Source organism: Carya illinoinensis, chromosome 11, assembly GCF_018687715.1.
Source record: "Carya illinoinensis cultivar Pawnee chromosome 11, C.illinoinensisPawnee_v1, whole genome shotgun sequence".
NCBI lineage: Eukaryota > Viridiplantae > Streptophyta > Magnoliopsida > Fagales > Juglandaceae > Carya > Carya illinoinensis.
The window spans coordinates 29,265,325-29,285,429 of record NC_056762.1 but is presented as its reverse complement, the minus strand read 5'-3'; the positions used below and the strand labels follow the sequence as shown (position 1 = coordinate 29,285,429).

Here is a 20,105-nt window from a genome sequence, read left to right as displayed (position 1 = left end):
AACTCTCCTCAGAACAATTGTTTAACAAATGGTTTTATTTTCAATCTCTGGACCATCGTCTCACTAATTTTATTGTATTGACATGACCTTACAAAACTCTGCTCTTACTCCTCTTTTATCCAATCTGATAGACCCAAAACTCATTGACTGATTTTTGAATTTCTTTGAAAGATGATAACTCTACAACTAATTTCATAAGCAGAAGGCTCACAATATATGTTCTAAGTAAATTGCCAACTCTTGTAACCCGCAGTGGTGAAAATCCACCACAAAAATTATAGTGTAGCTCATTGTTGACAAGGGAATCATCAAGTTCTGTAAGTAAATCTGTAACCCCCCACCAATTTACAACCACAATCTCTAGGCTTTGTAAAGGAAGAAAGAAAATGAGCAATTGAATGAAAAGACTCTCGTCCTATGCAAAATTTCTATTTTTTTCTTTCTAAAAAAAAAAAAAAAAACAAGATTTGTTTTTCTTTTTCCTCCACAGAGCATTTCCCCACCACCCCCGCTGGCAGATTCCCCGTTTCAACCTTGAACCAATTCTTTTTGGCATCTACTCGAGACCTTGGTGAATATCTAAGACTAGCCTTTTGCCAGTATCATACAGGACTCCCTCTATTAGCTGTATTCTTATGCTGTGCAACAGAAAATAAAGCTCGTTTGTGAAACTTCGGCAACCGGTTGGAGTGGCTCGAGTTGAAAATTGGAGCTTCCATTTCATTAGTAGATCACTCGTGTATGAAGGTTTCACAGGTACTTTCCTGATGACTTCCAAATTCTTCCTTCAAGTGATATAACCATAACAGTGACATCATCATGGTATTTTCTGCGATCTCCTTGTGGGATGTCCAATAATTCATGAAACTCCAATCCTGCAAAGCAAACCACAGCAAGTTTACTACCTGAAAACGCACAAAATAGGAGTAGACTGGAAATCATTAGACTTGAGTGACGTGGAGAAATGAACACAGGGTGAAATGGAGTCTCTACTCTCAATCGGCTCGCATTTATTCCCAGAGATCGAATTTAATCTCGATTAAAAGAATTTGAAAGACTACCTAAACAAAACAAACCCTGCTACAGGGGTTGAAGAGCACTTTCAAGATGTCTACATTTAATCCTTTAACCAAAGGGTTGAGCTATATTGTGTGCAATATTATATAGACGGGTTGCATTACTCAAAAACAGCCAAATGAACAGAATACAAAATGATATTCACTTTAGAGTTATTTTCAGACATTTGAAGGATATTGTTAAAACCGCTGATCCTCATACTAACAGATCAGATAGCTTAAGGCAAACATGCAACCATACACAGTTTATATGCCAACATTAGAATTTGGCGATCAATTTAGTTACTTCCCATGTAAAAGTATCTTCTTTATCTGATAGTATTTCCAACACTAGAATCTTAGGTTGGGGTTAAGACATAGTGGAGTTGACTAGAGTACATCAAATAATTTTTCTACCAACTCTTTCATCATCTCAAAGACCACTTTTACAGTTCACATATAAACATCAGTGTTTGAGAAATGAATGACGAGATATTAAATGGTTGGAAAACTATTTACCAGCTTTCTTGGCTGCACGAAAAAGAAGCTCCTCTATCAAATGTTGTGCAGGATCTCCATCAGGGAACTTCTCCATGAAACTCTCAACAAGAGAAACCACTTCCTGATTACTCAGATACTGATATAGACCATCAGATGAGAGGATTAAGAACTGATCTCTAGGACAGAGTCTATGGTGATGAAGAGAAGGTGAGCAGGATATGTAAGGGGCAGTACCAATGTACTCATTCCGAAACATTTCCAGCAGTGCATCATTCCACTTGGGCTGCACCAACACGTACATCATGTTATTATGCAAATCTAGACACTGACAACATATGACATATACAAATAAACTATATATGAAAAGCTTCATTCAGTGGACATGACGCACAAGCATGACTGACTCTTTTGGCTGCACTTGCGAGTTAGTATGCTTACACCACCACCACCACAAATGTTTCTACTTTGATTCGATTGAATCATACACATATGATTTATTGCATGGAATGCACACGGGACATGTGCACAATCAAATCTGACATTGTACAACTTGAAGCAATGAAAGACCATTTTTATAAGTAATAAAACTTCATTAAAAAATGCAAGAGGTGCATTCAGGTTTACAGGAAGTATACAGAAGTCACATTTCTAGAAGTAGAAAAAGATAGAAGAAAATTATGAAAAATAGGCTCATTAGTTGAAAACTTATTAATCAAGAAACGGAGGGGTGGATGAGCTTGGTAAAGATGGGTTACTCCATTAACCAACAATTTAGTTTCACACAACAATCCAGCAGATGTGAAAAACATCATGCACGAATATCAGAATATATCAAGATACCATATAATTTTCAAAGCATGAAGATTTACTCCTATGAAACTACCTATGAACTATCCCACTATATTATTATTAAATGAAAACTAGTGCTATAAACTTATATCATGCAATCCCCATTTTTTTAATAATGATATACATACTTAAGTTAAGCTTATAATAATAAATGGAATTATTAAATGAAATTTTTAAAGAAATTTTTACTTTTTGTTCAAATTACTAGTCTTTTAGTTTTCCTAATATGTGTTTTTTTGTTTTCCCAAACTTATAATCTTTTATTTGGCACACTATATAAATAGCTCTTTGTCCTGCTCTTCATTAAAGCAAAATTTATGAGTTCTCTAATCATTAACATAAAAATAAAGAATAGTACAGGGCTAGGATCAAGTTGCTCAACCCAAATTTTGGCGATCGCAATACTGACATTGACACTCCTTCAAAGGTTCTATTTATTATAGAATGCTAAAATGTATTCTAACTTGGAAAATGTTAGGTTTCCCCCTGTCCGGCCCACAAAAAAAAAATTAAAAATAAAAAATAAAAAATTTACTTTACAGATTTATTAAATTTTGAAAGGCAAAAAAATAAAACACATTCGGTCAAATTGGGGGCTCTTTAGAAGGAACCTTCTAACTTATTTACATAGAGTGTTTTTTCATCTAATAACTTTGGCCATTCCGGCACATCGCATAGGTTTATCACTAGTTAAAGAAACTTGCCTTCTTCTGTTACATATTTGTTATCTTCCCTGCCCCAATCCCCAGCCCACCTCCATGATAAGGAAAGGACAAATAGGTTGGTCATTCACAACATACAAGTATGTTGTACATCTTACCCTTTTTTTTTTTTTGATTGGCACTAGGTCTCCGAGAACAATGTCCCGACTAATCCCGGAGGTGCACAGACCTTTGGCAAGGAGTTTCCCGCAAGTGCGCCTCAGGTAATTCAAGAGGAAAATCCTTTAGTCTAATGGCCTCTAGAGATTGTTTGCATCCAAGGGGATTTGAACCTTAGACCTGGGGGGAGCATACCCCACAAGCCCAAGGCCTTTACCATTTGAGCTAACCCCTAGTGGTTATATGTTGCACATCTTATTTTATTTAGAAACTTAAATCAATTGGCCATTCACATGTTTTTTTCTGGGCAATAGCTTTATATTTTAATGGGCTTAACGTTCATGATTTCCTTGTCTCTATTTCTTCTTCCAAGCTAGGTGCTTTCTCTTTTATACACCCTATCTGCTCGGCAACACCTATTAATATTAATAAGTTTTTAATTAAAAAAAAAACTCAAATCAATTTCCAAAATGATATTCATATAGGAAAAGGGAGAAAAAGAAGCCCAGAGCAAAAAGATGCAGAACTTCTTGTTTCTCAAATGAAAAATGCATGTTATATGTGCCAACTTGAAACTTTCGAGTGGTGAAAACTGGATCATAATACATTATTTAAATTTATTGATAGACAGGTAATTAATTATATATGCTTTACAGGTTTACTTATAAAAATAAATATATATATATGTGCTTTACAGGTAACCAAATTTTCTCACAGGTAGTGAATATCCCAAACCTCACCAGGATCTTCAAACCTATATATGTTAATGTTATTGCCGCAAAAAAAGTCATGTATATACCGCACAAGGATTTATTACACAAACATGGAAAACACAGAAAATGCAAATTAAAAAGACAATATGATATGTGATCTGACAATATAGTTTTCTTCTCTTCTTGAAGATGTGTCTCGTCTTGATGCCATAATTACCTTTAAAACTTAGGAGTATGCAGTCATCATGAGAACAAATCAGAGGAAGTATAGATTTCCAACTGTTCGATGATACTTTAATGCAGAAAACAGTAAGATAATTTTCTTGTTTTCCAGCAGAATTATTTTAGAAGGGAAAATTCTAAAGTCAAATTACCAAGAACAACAATAAATCTGAGAACCTGTTTCAGAAATCCTGCACCGAATGCTCTGGTAACCTTGAGACGACCTTTTACTCTATCATTGACAATGCATTGTTTGTCATCTGGGTGCTCATTCTTGATTCTTATGACTTCCTGCAGAATGATGACTGAAATTATTGGAAAAATCTGCAATACCAATCATAATTACAAAAAAAAGATACCCACAAACATGGAAAATAAAACAAGCATAAGAAGAAAAAACATCCAAAGATTCACTATACGAGATGGGCACTCAAATTAGTGTGCAAATGAACAGATGGGTACTCAAACTTCCTTTTATTATAAGAATAAAGTTTTATTGATTGTAAAGAGGCACAGCCCAAGTGCACAGAAAGTATACACGAATTACACCTAGCAGCCCCTACTGACAAAAAATGGATACAAGCAAATTATGAGAAGTGGCCCCATTACAATCAATGACAGAAGCCCAAGAAAAAAGAGTGTTGAAGAAGAATCTTTTCAGCTCATCCAAGAAATGCTCCCGGTCTTTGAAACATCTACCATTCCTCTCCATCCAAAGGCACCACATGATACAATGAGGAATCATTTTCCAAACCATAGCAATATGTAAAGCCTTAAGATCAGTATAACGCAGTATTGAGAAAAAGAGAGAAGAAAAGCTACAAACTTTACCACAAAAATAAATCTCATACACGACTTGTAAAGCCTTAAGATCAAACTTCAAGTTATAATTTTCTAAAATCAGAAGTAAAAAGCTATTGCATGAATAATAACTACTAGATGGGATATGAAATTGTCCACATAAGATGAAATTGTTACTGAAAATACATATCAGCTTAGAAGGCACATGCGCTGACCATGAACACTTGAAAAGTGGCATGATCCACAGTTCAACAATGTAGTTTCTTTTTTCTTTTTTGGTTTTTAGATAAGTTAGTTTGGCAATGTATATTTCATTGAAGCACAGGAGATAAACAAATACAATAGACTAGAACTGATTCAACCCTTCATTGTGTATTATGTGGTGCATTTGGTTGGGAATGCGCAGTGTTTTGATGCTAGGGAGCGTACAGTGGTAGAACTTCAGAATTTTTTCTTACAAACATTATTGCTCTGGTTTTCAGCCATTTTGCTTAATGGGACTAATGTTCATGACTTATTTTCTTTAACTTAGCGCTCATAGAACGTACTTAGGCATTTCTTCTGTATATTTCCTGTGTACATAGGCTTGCCTACTTTCATTCACTTCGATAAAATTTACTTCTTACTCACCAAAAAAAAATTGATCATGGCTACGTCCCCGCCTCAAGCCACAAGAATCAAGGAAATGATCAATTTTAAGCCATGCAATTGTGCTTAGCATTCCCTTAAAAGAAATAGCACAAACCCATATGGTTTTATTATCCTCTAACAGAAATAAAACCATCCAAGGGTGCTCCCAGTGTAAAATCTGAAGCCCCTACGCAATCTCAGGAGGAAGAGAAAAATCAAAAGAAGTACAGGTGCAGCAGATATTAAGAACCTATAAAAAAAATAACTATTTGTACAGAAAAAAAAAATGAAAAGAAACTATTAAATATGCACATGAATAGAGAAATAGACAGAACAGCTTGCATATCTAGTGACATATATGCATCAAATCAACGTCCACAAAAGAAACACTTGTCATCAGAGCAGATTAGGAATTTGAAAAGAAAAAACTGGCAAGGAAGCTTCTGCACATCTTCCTTCTTCACTTGTAAAAAAAGTCACTATGTGCATAAAGACAAATGACAAAAGCAAGCAAAGAAAGGACTAGAAAAAGGAAGCTTCCTCAAATCTTCTAGTGTCACCAGTAAGATAAGACCAATAAAACAAAATTTTCAAAACAAGTCACTTTTCTAAATAAGTTTGAATATTCTCATAATTGTCTTAGAAAATAAGAAAAAATCAAATCAAAAGGAAATCATAGATTGCTAAACTCCAAGCTCCGAACCCATGTGTACCACACTCTAAATCAGAAGATGCATTACAGATCAGTAAGAGATTGGGATTTTTTCTGCCCTTCAAGATGGCATCGAAAGCTTTAAGAACTATGGTATGGATTAAAATAAATAAATAGAAGATACGAACACTCTGTTCTCTTCCAGATACCTGCTTTCTAGGCAACAAAAATTCTGGGTGGCAATTTCTAATGTTCAAGAGGAAGACCATCTAAGAAGAACAATCTATTGTGATTAATCACCAACAAACCTGCTTCAACCATACTGAATTCAACATTTTTCATAAGCTGGCCACAAATAATTGTTTGACCATAAGACTGAAAGCTGATAGTACTGGCTACATAATCATATCTTGGGCAACTTTAGTACTGATGCAGAGTTCCTTCGTAGGAAAGGCACCTTCAAGGAACATTTGGGGAGTTCTTTCCACTTCTTTTTTTTTTTTTTTTTTTTGATAGGTAAAAGAGATTTTATTGATCCACGTAAATAGGCAAAACCCGAGTACACAGTGAGTATACCGAGTTCGTTCCATTTCAATTATGAAATTAACATTTCCAAAGATCTGAAATGGCGGCAAATATAGGGTCCAAGATTTATTTCCTTTCTAACCTCCTTAATTAAACAGCAGGGAGATTGATCTACTATATACTATCTGTCCTGCTCAGTAAACCATTAATAACCAGAGGATATCACAAGTTTGAAACACCAGAAAAATCAAGAATTGCTAATTGGAAATGGATAGTGGTCCCATTGTCACAGTCTCAATAACTAATGGGACAAATGCATGTGACCTGTGCCTAGATGAAAGGTCTTAAATATCTTTTTATGCCAAATTTCCATGAGTAGATCTATTATTTAACTGATTTCAGCTACAAGTTCGACTTAAAGAATGAAACTCAATATCTGAGGTTTTTTAAATAAGAGATATCTGATTTTTTCCAAGTACCAACTACTGTTCAAGGCAAAACAAGAGTCCATAAACATCCAAGTCTACAAAGGTCAGAGGGACACCAAATGAACACCAATTTTGAAAACAGACCAAGTTTGCAGCCACGTGATTCCATCCTACACATGCAAATCAGACAATACGTCCTTCAACAAGTTTCAGCAGTGACTATTCAAATCTCAGCGTCAACAGCCAAAAACGAAGAACCCAAAATTTCCAGCAAATGAAATAAGGAACAAGTAACAAACTTGAGATTTTTACAAAATTCAAAACTTACATCTTCAATGCTCGTGCTGTGATCAGTGGAGAGCTGCAAAGCCACCAATCTCATTGCTTGAGCAGGAGCCTCGCATGCCGCTTTAAATTCCCTTTCACCCATAGCTGAGGATTCCTCAGTTATTCCCTGCATGCTTGACCCATTGTCCTCTGGCTCCCTCGGTTCGGCTGTACTTGAACCAACCTCCTGCGGCTCATACTGCGCAACAATAGCCCTACTATCACCTATATTCATCACGTACACATCCTCATCCCTCATTAACACCACCAATAAACACGAACCCATCAATGCAAGCTCCGGATTCGTATCAAGAACCTTGTCCGTCAAGTCCAAATAAGCGAGCTCTGTAACTTCGAGAGCCTGAGACAATGCCCGCAAAACCAAATCATGATTCACCGGCCCCTCCTTCTTCTTCCTCCCACTTCGCAAAGACCTCTCCTCAGTTCTATGCTCAACCTCAACCTTCTCTTTCTCCTCCAACCCAAACCTCCATGGGAACAGCCTCCTGCCATGACCCTCTTTGTGCTTCGATAAACCCTGCTTCAATTTTGACAGCAAAAGCCACCGTCTACTGACCGCCGAACCTGCATTGTTCACACTAAGAGCATCATCCACAGAAAACGCAAACCTTTCCGATCCTGAAAGATCGAGCCCATCTTCTGGGTCATCCTCAGCGAGAAATTCCCAAAGCCTCCGCCTTCGAATTTCCGTTCCCTCCAATTGAAATGTCACTCTCTTGGCCGACACTCTATCAACAGGAATTGAGTCCGATTCCAAATTCAAATCATTCCCATTTCCACCAATTTCACTTTTAACCTCTCTCCCGGAGTTTTCCATAGATGGGTTACTTGCTAAAGCTACATTTAATGAGTTCTCATAATTACCACCATCATTAATATTACTGCTACTACTACTATTATTATTATTATTACTATTATTATTATTATTATTATTATTATTACTGGCTTCCTCTGCTTCTTCCTCAATTTCCCAAAACAAGCCCTGGAGCTCATTGTACACGGCGCGATAGAGATTACCCATTAAGAACTCGGGCGCATCTGGGCCGTTAAATCCGTCATAAATTCCAACGAACAACCACCCCTGCTCCTCCGAAACGACGACGTGTACACGATCCTCGCCAGCTTTACCGAGTGCCCACTGTACGTTCTCGCTCTCGTTCCTCACCTCCGCCAAATCGTCCCCATCCGTTGAACCTTCCTTGCGTCCCACGATGTTGAGCACCGGGACCACCCACGGCCTCTTTTTCTCCGAAAAATTCCGGTAGAACGCCTTCCGAATCCCCGAAATGCCCTTCCTCTTCCTCCTTTTAACGTATGCACCACCGAGCGGAGCCGAGAAGGGGACCGCACCACCGGTTTCTGAGCTCGCGGCGGCGATGGTATCGAGTGGACCTGACAGCGCGCCGCGCTCGATTGGACCCGAGAGGAAGAAACCGCCCCGCTCCATCGGGCCCGAGGGATCTCCGCCACCCCCGCCACGTGGCACGGGCTGGAGAGGGAGCGCGCTAAACAGCGACGTGCTCTCAAAACCATTCACAATACTCCCCCTCACGCCACCACCAGCAGCACCAGTAGTGCCAAGAACAGTGTCAGTGGCATCGTCGTAAATATTGTCGAGCTGAAGGACAGTTCTTGGAGTGGAGCTATTGGCGCTGACCGAAGCTCCGGAAATGGTCTTGAACCCGGTCTCCGGGAAACCAGGTCTGACCCTCGACCCGGAGGGTTCGTGAGAGGGAGAAAAGCGAAGGGAGCTAGTGGGGGAGAGGAAACGATCGGACTGAGTGGGAGAGACAAAGCGGGCGGAAGATCGAACGTAGCAGAAGGAGTGGCCTAGGGTTTCATCTAAGGGCTCAGAGGGCGCGAAAACCAGGTCCTGTTGGTTTTGGTCGGGCTGGTTGCTCGTCCGGTTCTCCGGTCTGAAGCAAGACAGCAGGCTCGACACTCCATTTCCCATCACATTTGACGAACTCCACCGTTTCGCTCCCGAGAAAACCCCAGCTCTATAATATTTTCCGGCGAACTCCAAAGCTAAACCACCCCCCCCAAAAAAAAATGGAGAGAGAGAGAGGGAGGGAGAAAGGGAGAGAGAAAGAGAGAGAGAGAGAGAGAGAGAGGGGAAGTGTTATATATATATACATAATGTATTCGATATATATAGTGTTTGCTTATTATAATATATTTGAGAAGACTGACTGTCTCACCTCCTTTTTTTATTTTTTAGAGAGAGAAAGTGTGCGAGTGTTTACTTTTCTCTCTAGTAAATATTTAAATTTTGATTTTTTGTTTTGTTGCTTTCGTTTTATTTTATTAATTTTTTCTGTTAGGTGCTAGCATGCTAGCTGTTGGCTCTTGGTCGACGGTTACACCTGGCCTTGTCCAATCCAAAATACACGGTGACACCTCGGATGCCAGGTGGATCGTTATGTTGGGTCTATTGGGGAGCGTTTGATTAAGGTTAATTTCGTCTTTCCAATTATAAATTATATTATTATCTTTTACATTATCTGCTTCTATTATATATTATGTAAAATAATACTATTCTTTGATTTATAAAATAATTAATTTTTTATGCAAATCAAATTCTTTTTATGTCGCGAAGTGTGTAGTTCATATTTATTTGAGAGGTATTCGAAATTTCATGGAGATAAATTTATAAATTAACATAAATTTATAAATATACGTTGTTACAACATGTATTATGAAATGTGTTGTGTGAGTTTTTGAAAATGAAAGTTTATTCATGTATCACTAATATGGTAAATTATTTAATAAATTGGTCATATGGGGATTTTAAAAAAAAAAAAGTGTAACAGATGCATTGAATGTAAAATTGGTAATACATTCCAAGTATTTAAACCAACCCACCTGGAAACTCCCTTTATTAGTCTCACTAACTATAATTGATTGATTAATTAATTAATAAGGAGGAATGATGGTATCCATTTATAAATGGTCACGTTATCTGTATCCACAAATAAATGAAAACATAGGTTTAGATATATAGTTTTTTTATTTTACAAAGTCCATATCCAAATTATAAAGTTTGGAGGGTAAAAAAAAGTATAGATATATAAAATGGATTTTATGGTAGATCTTGACTGTAATTCAGTCTCTTTGACTGTAATTAATGTGAATGATGGTTTATTCTTGCAATAAGTCTAGCTTTGTAGTGGAAATCTTACATTCTAGAGCATGCTAAAGTCATGATCTTTTGGTCTAACATTCTCATTCTTTTAGATTTTTTTTTTTTTTTAAACTTAAATTTGAATAAGAGTTCTGCTGCTTACAATTCAATACGTGTATAAACACGACATTTAGTAAAGGATTGAAGAAAATTCAAAATACAGAATAATTTTTATGCCAAAGTTGATATAGTAGGCTTTTATATCAATAATGTGTTTGATATATCAATAATCATCCCGTGCAATTATAAACCGAATTTGCAAGGAATTCACAAATTAGAATGATTGAATTTGATACATACTCTTCCTTTAACAAAATCTAGTGGGCATGTTATTGTGTTACCAATCATTCCAATAGTTGAATTGGTTATAAAAAAAGACAATACTATTGAAGAAGAAGAAGAGATCAAAATATCAAGAGATAGAGAGAGAGGCTAAAATAAAAAGTGAAAATAAGTCTAAGAACAAGTTATATGTGCTTTGCTTTTGTTAGAATTTTAGATCCCAGCTCCTTCTTTTGAAACTCATTTCCAAATTCAAACCTTTTAATGGATATTTTCATCCCATTTTGATTAGAAAAGACTATCTTTCTTTTCTTTTCTTTTTATATATATCCTTTACTCTCTCTCTCTCTCTCTCTCATATGATCATGGTGCCATCCATAAATGTGCCCTTCTATATTGGAGAGAGAGAGAGAGAGAGAGAGAGAGAGAGAGAGAGAGAGATGTATGGTTGATTAATTTTCACATTAAGAGAGAAAATTAATTAAAGAACACTTTTAGACAAATTAGAGAGATTAAAATGCAAATGAAAAGATAAAATATCTTCATTTAAACATTGACAAAAATGTTAAGACGTGGCTTCGATTTAAAATAATCATAACTCATGCCTTAATTACATTAAACTATGCCTTGAAACAACATTTAAATAGGGTTGATAATTCATAATCATAGGCTAGGGTTGAGCTATTGAGATATAACTTAACTAGCATCAACCCATTTCAATAAATGCATGATATTTTAGCATCCTTATAACTCTCAACTCATTTTTACATTATTAATATAAATGAGTTGAATTGATCGAAATTATTGATATGATTTATTGACACAATTTCGTATCTTATAAGTTGGATGTATACACATTCACAACTAGACGAATGACAAAATCAATTTTAAAATCTCGATATTCATGATCATAACTAATAATATATCTAATTTCTTGAAATTTATATAAATATTCAACCAAGATAAGATTATTTTCAAATAAAATGCATTTAAATGGTGTGATAAAACCTCCTCACTAGTTATTAAAATTAGTTACTAATGTTGTCTTAGAGTTTGACCTATAATAAAAATTAACCTATTTTCTCAAAATTAAGAAGAAAAGAAAAACAGAAAGTATGTAAAAAATAAAAGATGATGGGGGCATTTTGGTATTAATGAAGACCAATAATGGGCCATGAATCCCAAGACCAAAGAAAAGAGGTTTGACTTTGACAGGCCCGAACCACCCAAAAAGCATTCAGACATCCACATCAAGGATCCTGGTCGGGCATCTTTCATCCCACGTAATCAAGACAAGAACCGCACGATCAGCCTTTTACATAATCATTACACGGCCAGGATTTGTCTCCCGAGCAAGAGAGAGAAATTTGTATCTCTGTGGACTCTGCCTGACCGTATCTGATTAGTCAAAGGCCTCCAATTCTCCCTTTTGCTTTTGTCGTAATCTGAACTTTAAAATAATAATAAAAAAAACAAAAAGATTATTAAATACTTTAAAACCCCAAATTTTCAAACTCCTCTTTCTTTAATTTAAACTTTATAATAAAATTATATTTATTTCTCCAATTGCCCTTTTCCTTTTGCAGTCATCTTTATTTTTCAAGAAATAATGTTAAATTTTCTGAATTTGATTTATATCAATAAAACAAATTAAAAAATCCAGAATATTTATTCGAAAAATATAATTGAATATTTTCTGTAGAGATTGATTTAAGTATTCATTTTAATTCTTTAAAACAAATTAAAATTATAGATTTTATTATTGGGATATTAAAAAGTAAGGGAGAGAGAGAGAGAGAGAGGGGTCAGAATTTTGCATGTGAAGGCGGGAAACGCTCCCGGTCTCTTTCTTTGTGCCTCGTGTAAGTCAAAGAGTTTGTTAGATGAACGAATTCTTGGAACTAAACGACACGGAGCATGTAATGTCACGCGACTCGTGTGAACACCCACATTCTGTCGTCTCTAGACTCTAAAATTATATTATTATTATTATAAGACTACATAAGTCCAGATTTATGTATCAACATATTAAATAAATTGTTTTTAAGATCACTCATACATTTTACTCCATTATGAAAAATAATTAAAAAGAGGAAAAAATCATAATATTTTGATCGTACTAAGACAAAGTCCCACGTGGGATAATCTCAAAGATCACATGTTCTTTTTTTTTTTTTTTAAAAAAAAATTTATGTTAAATGGGTTTTACTAGGGCGAATACTCCAATTATTTATTATGATTGATTAATTCGGAGAACAAAAATATTAGGTTTATATAAATATTTTATAAAAGTAAAGTTTATAAATTAATTGATTAGATATAATACCTTATATTTTTATTTTATACAAAAAATGCTTTATAATTTAGTATATGATGTGGCATTAGTTTTTTACTTTATAATATGAATTAATTTAAGCGAAGCGGAATTATTACAAGTCTGATAATATTTGATCATCTTACAGATCACGTCTAGTTGTTGAGATTACATGACCTGATCTATATCAAATAAGAGGTTACTAAAGTCTTTCAAATAATTATACCCTTCGAGATTAAAGAGTTTAAAATGATGGGCCCTAAAATATTGTGGAGAGGGAAGTGGCCTTTTTGTTTTCACATTCCCTTTCAAACTATCGTAGGTGAGGTAAGATTCATTTCTAAAAATCTTCTAGTGGGTGGATATTTAAGGCTGTGTTTGGGTAGTCGAGTCTCTATTACTATTATATATATTATTATTATTTAATATATTATTATTAATTTTTTGTTATTTTTTATTATTATTCCTCCTCCTCAGGCACTACCAAGTAGCATTTCAGGTTAGTTTCTCTACTTTTTCCTTTTTCTCTATTAGATTGGAGAAATATTTGATATATTGACTTTTGGCCATAAGATTGCCACACGCGTCTGAGCGCCCTACCGCTATGCTCTCTAGTCACTAATCTTCAAATTAAACTAGATGGAAGAGCAATCAACCAACGATTGTCGAGTGGCTCTCATGCGGCACTAATGTCGTGCGCCAGCATGTACCTTCGACCACCACACGCATGGCGCATCTAGAATCCTCACTTCGTATCTTTTTTATCTCAATTTCACCGACACCTCCAATGTGCCACCAACAAACCAATTTATTCTACTTTAGCCATCCGGATATGTTTTCTTAACCGAAGAGCTGGGGAGTAAGGATCTGAAAATCTTCATTACCGAATGATCTGAAACTTACGATTGACGTGCTTTCTGTATAGATGAGAATCTCAATCTCATTTGACAAAAAAAAAAAAATTATAAATATAACTGTACATTAATATATGTATTAATTTAATGTGATTGATCAAAAAATAAATTTTATTTAAAATAATATTATTTTAAATTTTAAATATAAATAAATTAATATTAATACCTACATTAATACTATTCGAATTTTAATATTACTATTGTAGCTATACTTTACTTAGTTTGACCAAGGAATAAGAGTTCGGGTTTTATTTATTGGTCTTATTATCCATTTATTTGTATTTATTTTATGCATTCCAATTTCTATAATGAGATTTTTTTATCATGATCCCCACGTTCACCTCTTGTATTATTTTTATATTTCAGTGCAAATTTAATTGAAAAAAACCCATTCTTTTGTTTAGAAGGTTAAGATATTATTTTAATAAACCAAATTAAACTGAAAAAAAAATATATTTTAATCAAATTAAATTATAAAAATAAGAAACATTTCCTGAACGGAGAAAAAAAAAATAGTGATAGACTTACTATCTTATATTATCCATTTACTGTTTATAAAAAATTAAAAAAAAAATTATTTTTTTATTATTTTGTTAACATACTTAATTATTAAAAAAATTAAAAAATATATAATTTTATTAATAATTACTTTCTTAATTATTAAATAAAATAAAAAATTAAATAATAAATAATAATAAATAGAATGTAAAAGAATTATAATTCTATCATTTTTCCTAGAGTGTAGGTCCCGATTAATCAGTTGGTCAACACCGTGACAAAGTCCTGATACGTGGGGTCCACTCTTTGTGGGTGGGGGAACTTTAGAAACGATGCCATCTTGTCGATCTTCAATTTTTATTTTTTATTTTTTATTTATCTCTCTGCATAAATGAATTAGCGAAACCTTTTATTACTATATTTTTTATTTTTGTTTTTCCCAACAAAATTCAAGTTTTATTATGTGCTGTATGTACAAAATTGGTTTATTGAATATTGATAAGAGATTTAAAAAATTATACTTTAATTATTTCAAATTTCATTATTTATTGCAAATAATATTGAAAATAATATCAACAATTATATATTTTTAGTATAGAAGTAAAAGAATATTTGTTAAGCAATATTACAATATCATATTTGAAAAAATAAATTTAAGAGAAATTTTTTCAAAAAATACTTTAATATGATCATATTTTTGGATTGAAGAATATAAAATCAATCAATCAATCTCATTATCTGACCACAAACCAATGAAAACCACGTGACTTTACTCCAATTTTGATGAAGAGACTTTGACCATTAGATGCATCATAAAGTATTTAATTCAAAATAATAGGAAATTAAAAAAAAGAAAAAGAAAAATAATCAATATTACATGTCGTTGTCACCGATAGAGGCGGCTAACGAAAAATTGTCTATATGTCTGAATTTTTGTATTTAAAGAGAATTATAATGTTATAATGTCTCTAATTTATATTATTTATTTTGTCTCTTTATAAATGTGGCAATCGTGTGATATGATGTGACTTATTAAAAAAATTTAAAAATATATATTTAAAACAAAATAGAGTTTAAAAATATAAAAAGATGAAGACTTAAATTTTGAATTTCGTCTATCCTTTTATATTTGAATTTTTATATTTTTTTTAACAAGACTTATTGTGACCAAATAATTGTTGCTGCAAATAGTTTTAGCCGCTAAAACACATTATTTATTTGTAGTGAAAGACATATATATATAAATATGTAAATACAAGTTTGATGAATTAATTTAAAACTTAAATATCTTACAAAGTTAAATATTGTCATATAATATATAGTATTGAAAATTATATGTTACCCGTCACGTCAATTTGAATGTAAATTAACTAAGAACCCTAATCTTTGATACTTTTTCTTTATTTTATTTATTTTCAATCTTTGGGTTGTCATAGAATAAACAAATAAATTATATGAATAGGACAATCATTAGAAGAGATTAGGAGAAGTAGCATTACATTTATAAAAAGATATCACGAAAATATATCCAAAAATTAATATGATTTTATATAATCTAATTAACTAACGCATTACACCGATTCACATCAGCTTAATTATATAATGATGTTATTGTTGTTGGGCTCCCACACCGTCCTTCTATTATCTTCATATTAATTTGATGTAATCAATGATTGGAAAATGTACTTATCGGCAACAACTGTCATGAAAAGCTTGAAATGGAATAAGATGCTTTAGAATTTTTACTTATAAACTTTACTTACTTTACTATTTCCTTAATTAGTTTTAACCATTATTGTAAATTAAATTGGTGAGATTTTTTCCCACCTTAATTAATTAATATCTTCATGTATAGATGAGAATCAACGTCTTGATAGGTTTTATGATCAATTACATACATAGGAAACATATATTTGACACTTAATTAAAAACTCTCAATAACATGTTAATGAAGACTGAAAAAGTGACAAATTTTGTGATTTCTAGGGAGCATGCTATGAGAAAAATGAGTACATATAATGAGTTATTTATAATGAGAATAACTTTTGTGACGAAATAGATTCATATATATTGGCAGGAAATAGTCATATTTGTAATAAATAACTGGTGAGAAATAAGTGTTTTTCTTGTAATCAATTAATTAATTTAATTATATATAATATGCAACATGCTTGAGTAGCTCCTATGCACTCTCTCTATACATATATATATATATATATATATATATATTAATATAATTAATCCACTCCTCCATTATTGTCCATCTAGCTAGAACCCAATATTCATTCTTGAAACCCTATTACCCCACTAGTATCCACAAGGATTAGCTAGGATCAGGTTAGAGATCATGCTATCTATATATATATATATATACTCTCACCACAAGAAAAAAATAAAAGTATTTGTAAGGTTGGGAAGTTCAAAACCCATATCTCAGCCACCACAAATTAATCAAACTTTAATTAAAGGTTTAGAGGAGGGCCAAAGAATATCAAAATGTCTTCTAATTGGCATGTACTCATGAGTCTGATTCATGAAGATTTGGCAGATAAGTCTAATTCATGAGGGCCAAAGCATCCACAGCTACTTTTTATAAGTTTTTAATATAATTAATAATAAGTGGCTGACGCTCTAAATAATTTCTTTTTATTAATAAACTGTGGGTCAGATACAGTACTGAGGTCTACCTGGGACGGCACAACCTTATTTGGCTCGACTCCTCATGCATACACATTTGTTTTTACATGTATTTTTTTTGGCTCTGCATGATCTATCCGCATGCATCATCAAGTGCTGCATGCATGCATGCTCTTATATATATATATATATATATATATATGCGTGGCCGATCGAGTGAGTGAGTGATACAAAGTTTGACATGTTTTGCAAGTGCTTTTTGTTTTGTTTTTATCCTTAATTGTAACTAGGCATGCCGGCATTAAAGTAAAGACACAGATTTGATGGTTCCAATAGCATAGAGTCCATGCAACCCAATCTCCAACAATATTTTTCTTGAAACATTAGCAGAGAATATTTTGATCAGCAGCTGATCATCAACTCATTCGTTTGGTTCATTTGATATATATTAGAGAAAAAAAAAAAACCAAATATATATATTTGGTATGGAAGCATGACAGAATTTTATCATACATGAGTAGTTTTAGCACAATAAAATATTGACTTTCTTTTGGGTTAAAAGAGTGGTTTCTGTGCTAATGCAGAATGATCTATACAGTTTTAAAATGTACAAATTTTTTATAATTATTTTAGAAATTAGGTAAATTTATAATTTATTTTTAAATAATAAGAAATGCTTGAAATTTACACGCATTAAAACTGTATCGAGCATTAATATTAGATAAAATAAAATGGAATGTGTAACCAGTAAGCTTTTGGACTTAGGCCTCGTTTGGATAGTGAAAGTGATTCATCTTATTTAATCTCATTATTACAAATTTTTAAATAAAATATAATAAACAATTCAATTTTTTCAAATCTTAAAACAATAATAATAAAAAATAATATTCTAATAATATTTTATTTAAGTTTTAACTTTCATTTTAACTCATATCATTTTAAATCACAATCAAATGGCAACTCTAAGACTGAGAGAGAGTAGGTGAAGATAAAGTATTCTAGAGAGGGGGAACAAAATAATAATTTTACTTATCATCTCCACATATTACACATATTTTAATTTTTTTTCATTTTTCCTAGAATAAATATATAGTAAATAGATGATAAGTAGAACAATTCAATTAATTTAACAAGAATAAAATAAAATAAATAGTAAAAATAAAAAATATAATATTAAAATATATAAAATATATTTCGTGGGATGATCTCTTAAAAAAAAAGAAAAAGGAAAAAAAAAAAAAAGAAGAAGAAGAAGAAGAAAGATTCAGCTTGGTTGCTGACACAGTTGACTTTTCTCAGTACGTGCCGTCAAGGATTGGGAATGCAACTAACTAGCACCAATAAAAGATGCTCATAATCTTCGTCTGTGTGTTTTAAAACGAGAACAAGATGAATGGATGAAATTACTTATATGCACATGCCTGATGCCTGCAATATTCACTTCAAAAGAAATATTCTGATTTATAAGAGACTCAAATATCAAACAAAATTATTTCATATACATAAATAGTTTCCCAAACACATTGATTGATGTGTTTTCTTTCCCAAATCAAATTTCTTAATTAATTAACTTTTTGTTGCATCAGAATTTGGAGTAGTAGTGTGTGACTTATCTTTTGTCAAATATTTGTATAGATATCATAGTTCTCAAAATCAAAGTATTATTTCTAAGGTTATACATTTCAGATAAGATGAGATGATGTGTTTCATTAAAAGTTGAATAAAATATTATTATAATATAATTTTTTAATATTAATTTTATTTTGATGTTTAAAAAAGTTGAATTATTTATTATATTTTGTGTGAGAATTTGAAAAAATTATAATGATTATATAAAATAATATAAGATAAAATAATTTAATTTTATGTAACAAAATCAACTTTTAAGATGTGAGTTTCCAAATAATAGGAGTCGAAATTTCTCTCTTAATTCTTACTTGCATAACAAAACAAAAAAGGGAAACATTTTGACTTCATGAATTACATAACAGAGTGGAAAAGAAGAGTTCTGCTACGTATAATTATTTTTACATATTATTTTCATATTCTATTGATGTGATTGACTAAATCAATTATTTTATATTAAAAAGAGTAATGCAATCAATCACATTAGTAGAATATAAAAAATATTAAAAAAATAACTGTATATTTAATTTTTAAAAAAATAATACAAAATCTGAAGTCATAAACTACTTTTTGTTTAAAAAAAATTCCTCAAAAAACTCAAATTTGTTCGTGGCTCTTTAGAAGAAAAAAAAACTTAACCCTTATTTTGATGCAGTTTATTAAGTAGTGGGTGCATGACAATTTGTTCCAAGTCATATCAAAACAAGGGGGGAAACACAAATTAAGGTAGGGTTAGGGTTGTAGGAGTTGAAAACCATGTTAGGTGGATGGCCTGCTCTTAAAAAGTGTTGTACCCACGTCAGGATAGTGTTTCTGTTTGGAAAATGATGTCTTCTCAAGTCATCGACCTCGTAAACATGCAATTGCTAGAGAGAGAGAGAGAGAGAGAGAGAGCGAGAGATGACCTCCAAGTTACCGCCTAGAGTTTTTTGAATGAATGTCCTCTCTTTAAAGTTCTCCACATAAAAAAAAGCATCTCCCATTAATTAACCTGTAAAATACTTGTAGTGGTAAAAGCTTGCATGTATATTTGAGCTCCAAATCTGAACAAAATGGATGTTATGTCATGCCTTCACCCACCAACTTTACAACACAACTGTGTACT

At 32.7% G+C, this 20,105-nt stretch overlaps 1 protein-coding gene across 5 annotated transcripts; it reads right to left on the bottom strand.

Annotated features, from left to right (window-relative positions):
• Positions 1-215: 215 nt before the first annotated feature.
• On the bottom strand, positions 216-9,665 carry LOC122281737 (protein phosphatase 2C 29). Of its 5 annotated transcripts, none has more exons than XM_043093486.1 (4): positions 7,526-9,665; positions 4,339-4,452; positions 1,575-1,839; positions 216-875 (listed from the first exon to the last, which is right to left on the bottom strand). In XM_043093486.1, the coding sequence occupies exons 1-4, from the start codon at positions 9,497-9,499 to the stop codon at positions 751-753; spliced, it is 2,478 nt and encodes an 825-aa protein (XP_042949420.1). In that variant the 5' UTR covers positions 9,500-9,665; the 3' UTR covers positions 216-750. The 5 variants fall into 5 exon arrangements, with proteins under 5 accessions (XP_042949420.1, XP_042949422.1, XP_042949424.1 ...); XM_043093488.1 differs by lacking the exon at positions 216-875 and having other exon boundaries at positions 1,575-1,692; positions 1,791-1,839; XM_043093490.1 differs by lacking the exon at positions 216-875 and having other exon boundaries at positions 1,584-1,692; positions 1,791-1,839; positions 4,314-4,452.
• Between the last annotated feature and the right edge of the window lie 10,440 nt (positions 9,666-20,105).

Bases quoted from the DNA above. Each gene is read 5' to 3' on its own strand.
- LOC122281737 (XM_043093486.1), bottom strand. From the start codon at position 9,499: ATGGGAAATGGAGTGTCGAGCCTGCTGTCTTGCTTCAGACCGGAGAAC. The intron at 4,453-7,525 runs GTAAGTTTTGAA...ATCATTCTGCAG, and splicing joins ACAGCACGAGCATTGAAGAT to GAAGTCATAAGAATCAAGAA. The intron at 876-1,574 runs GTAAATAGTTTT...TTTGCTTTGCAG, and splicing joins TCGTGCAGCCAAGAAAGCTG to GATTGGAGTTTCATGAATTA.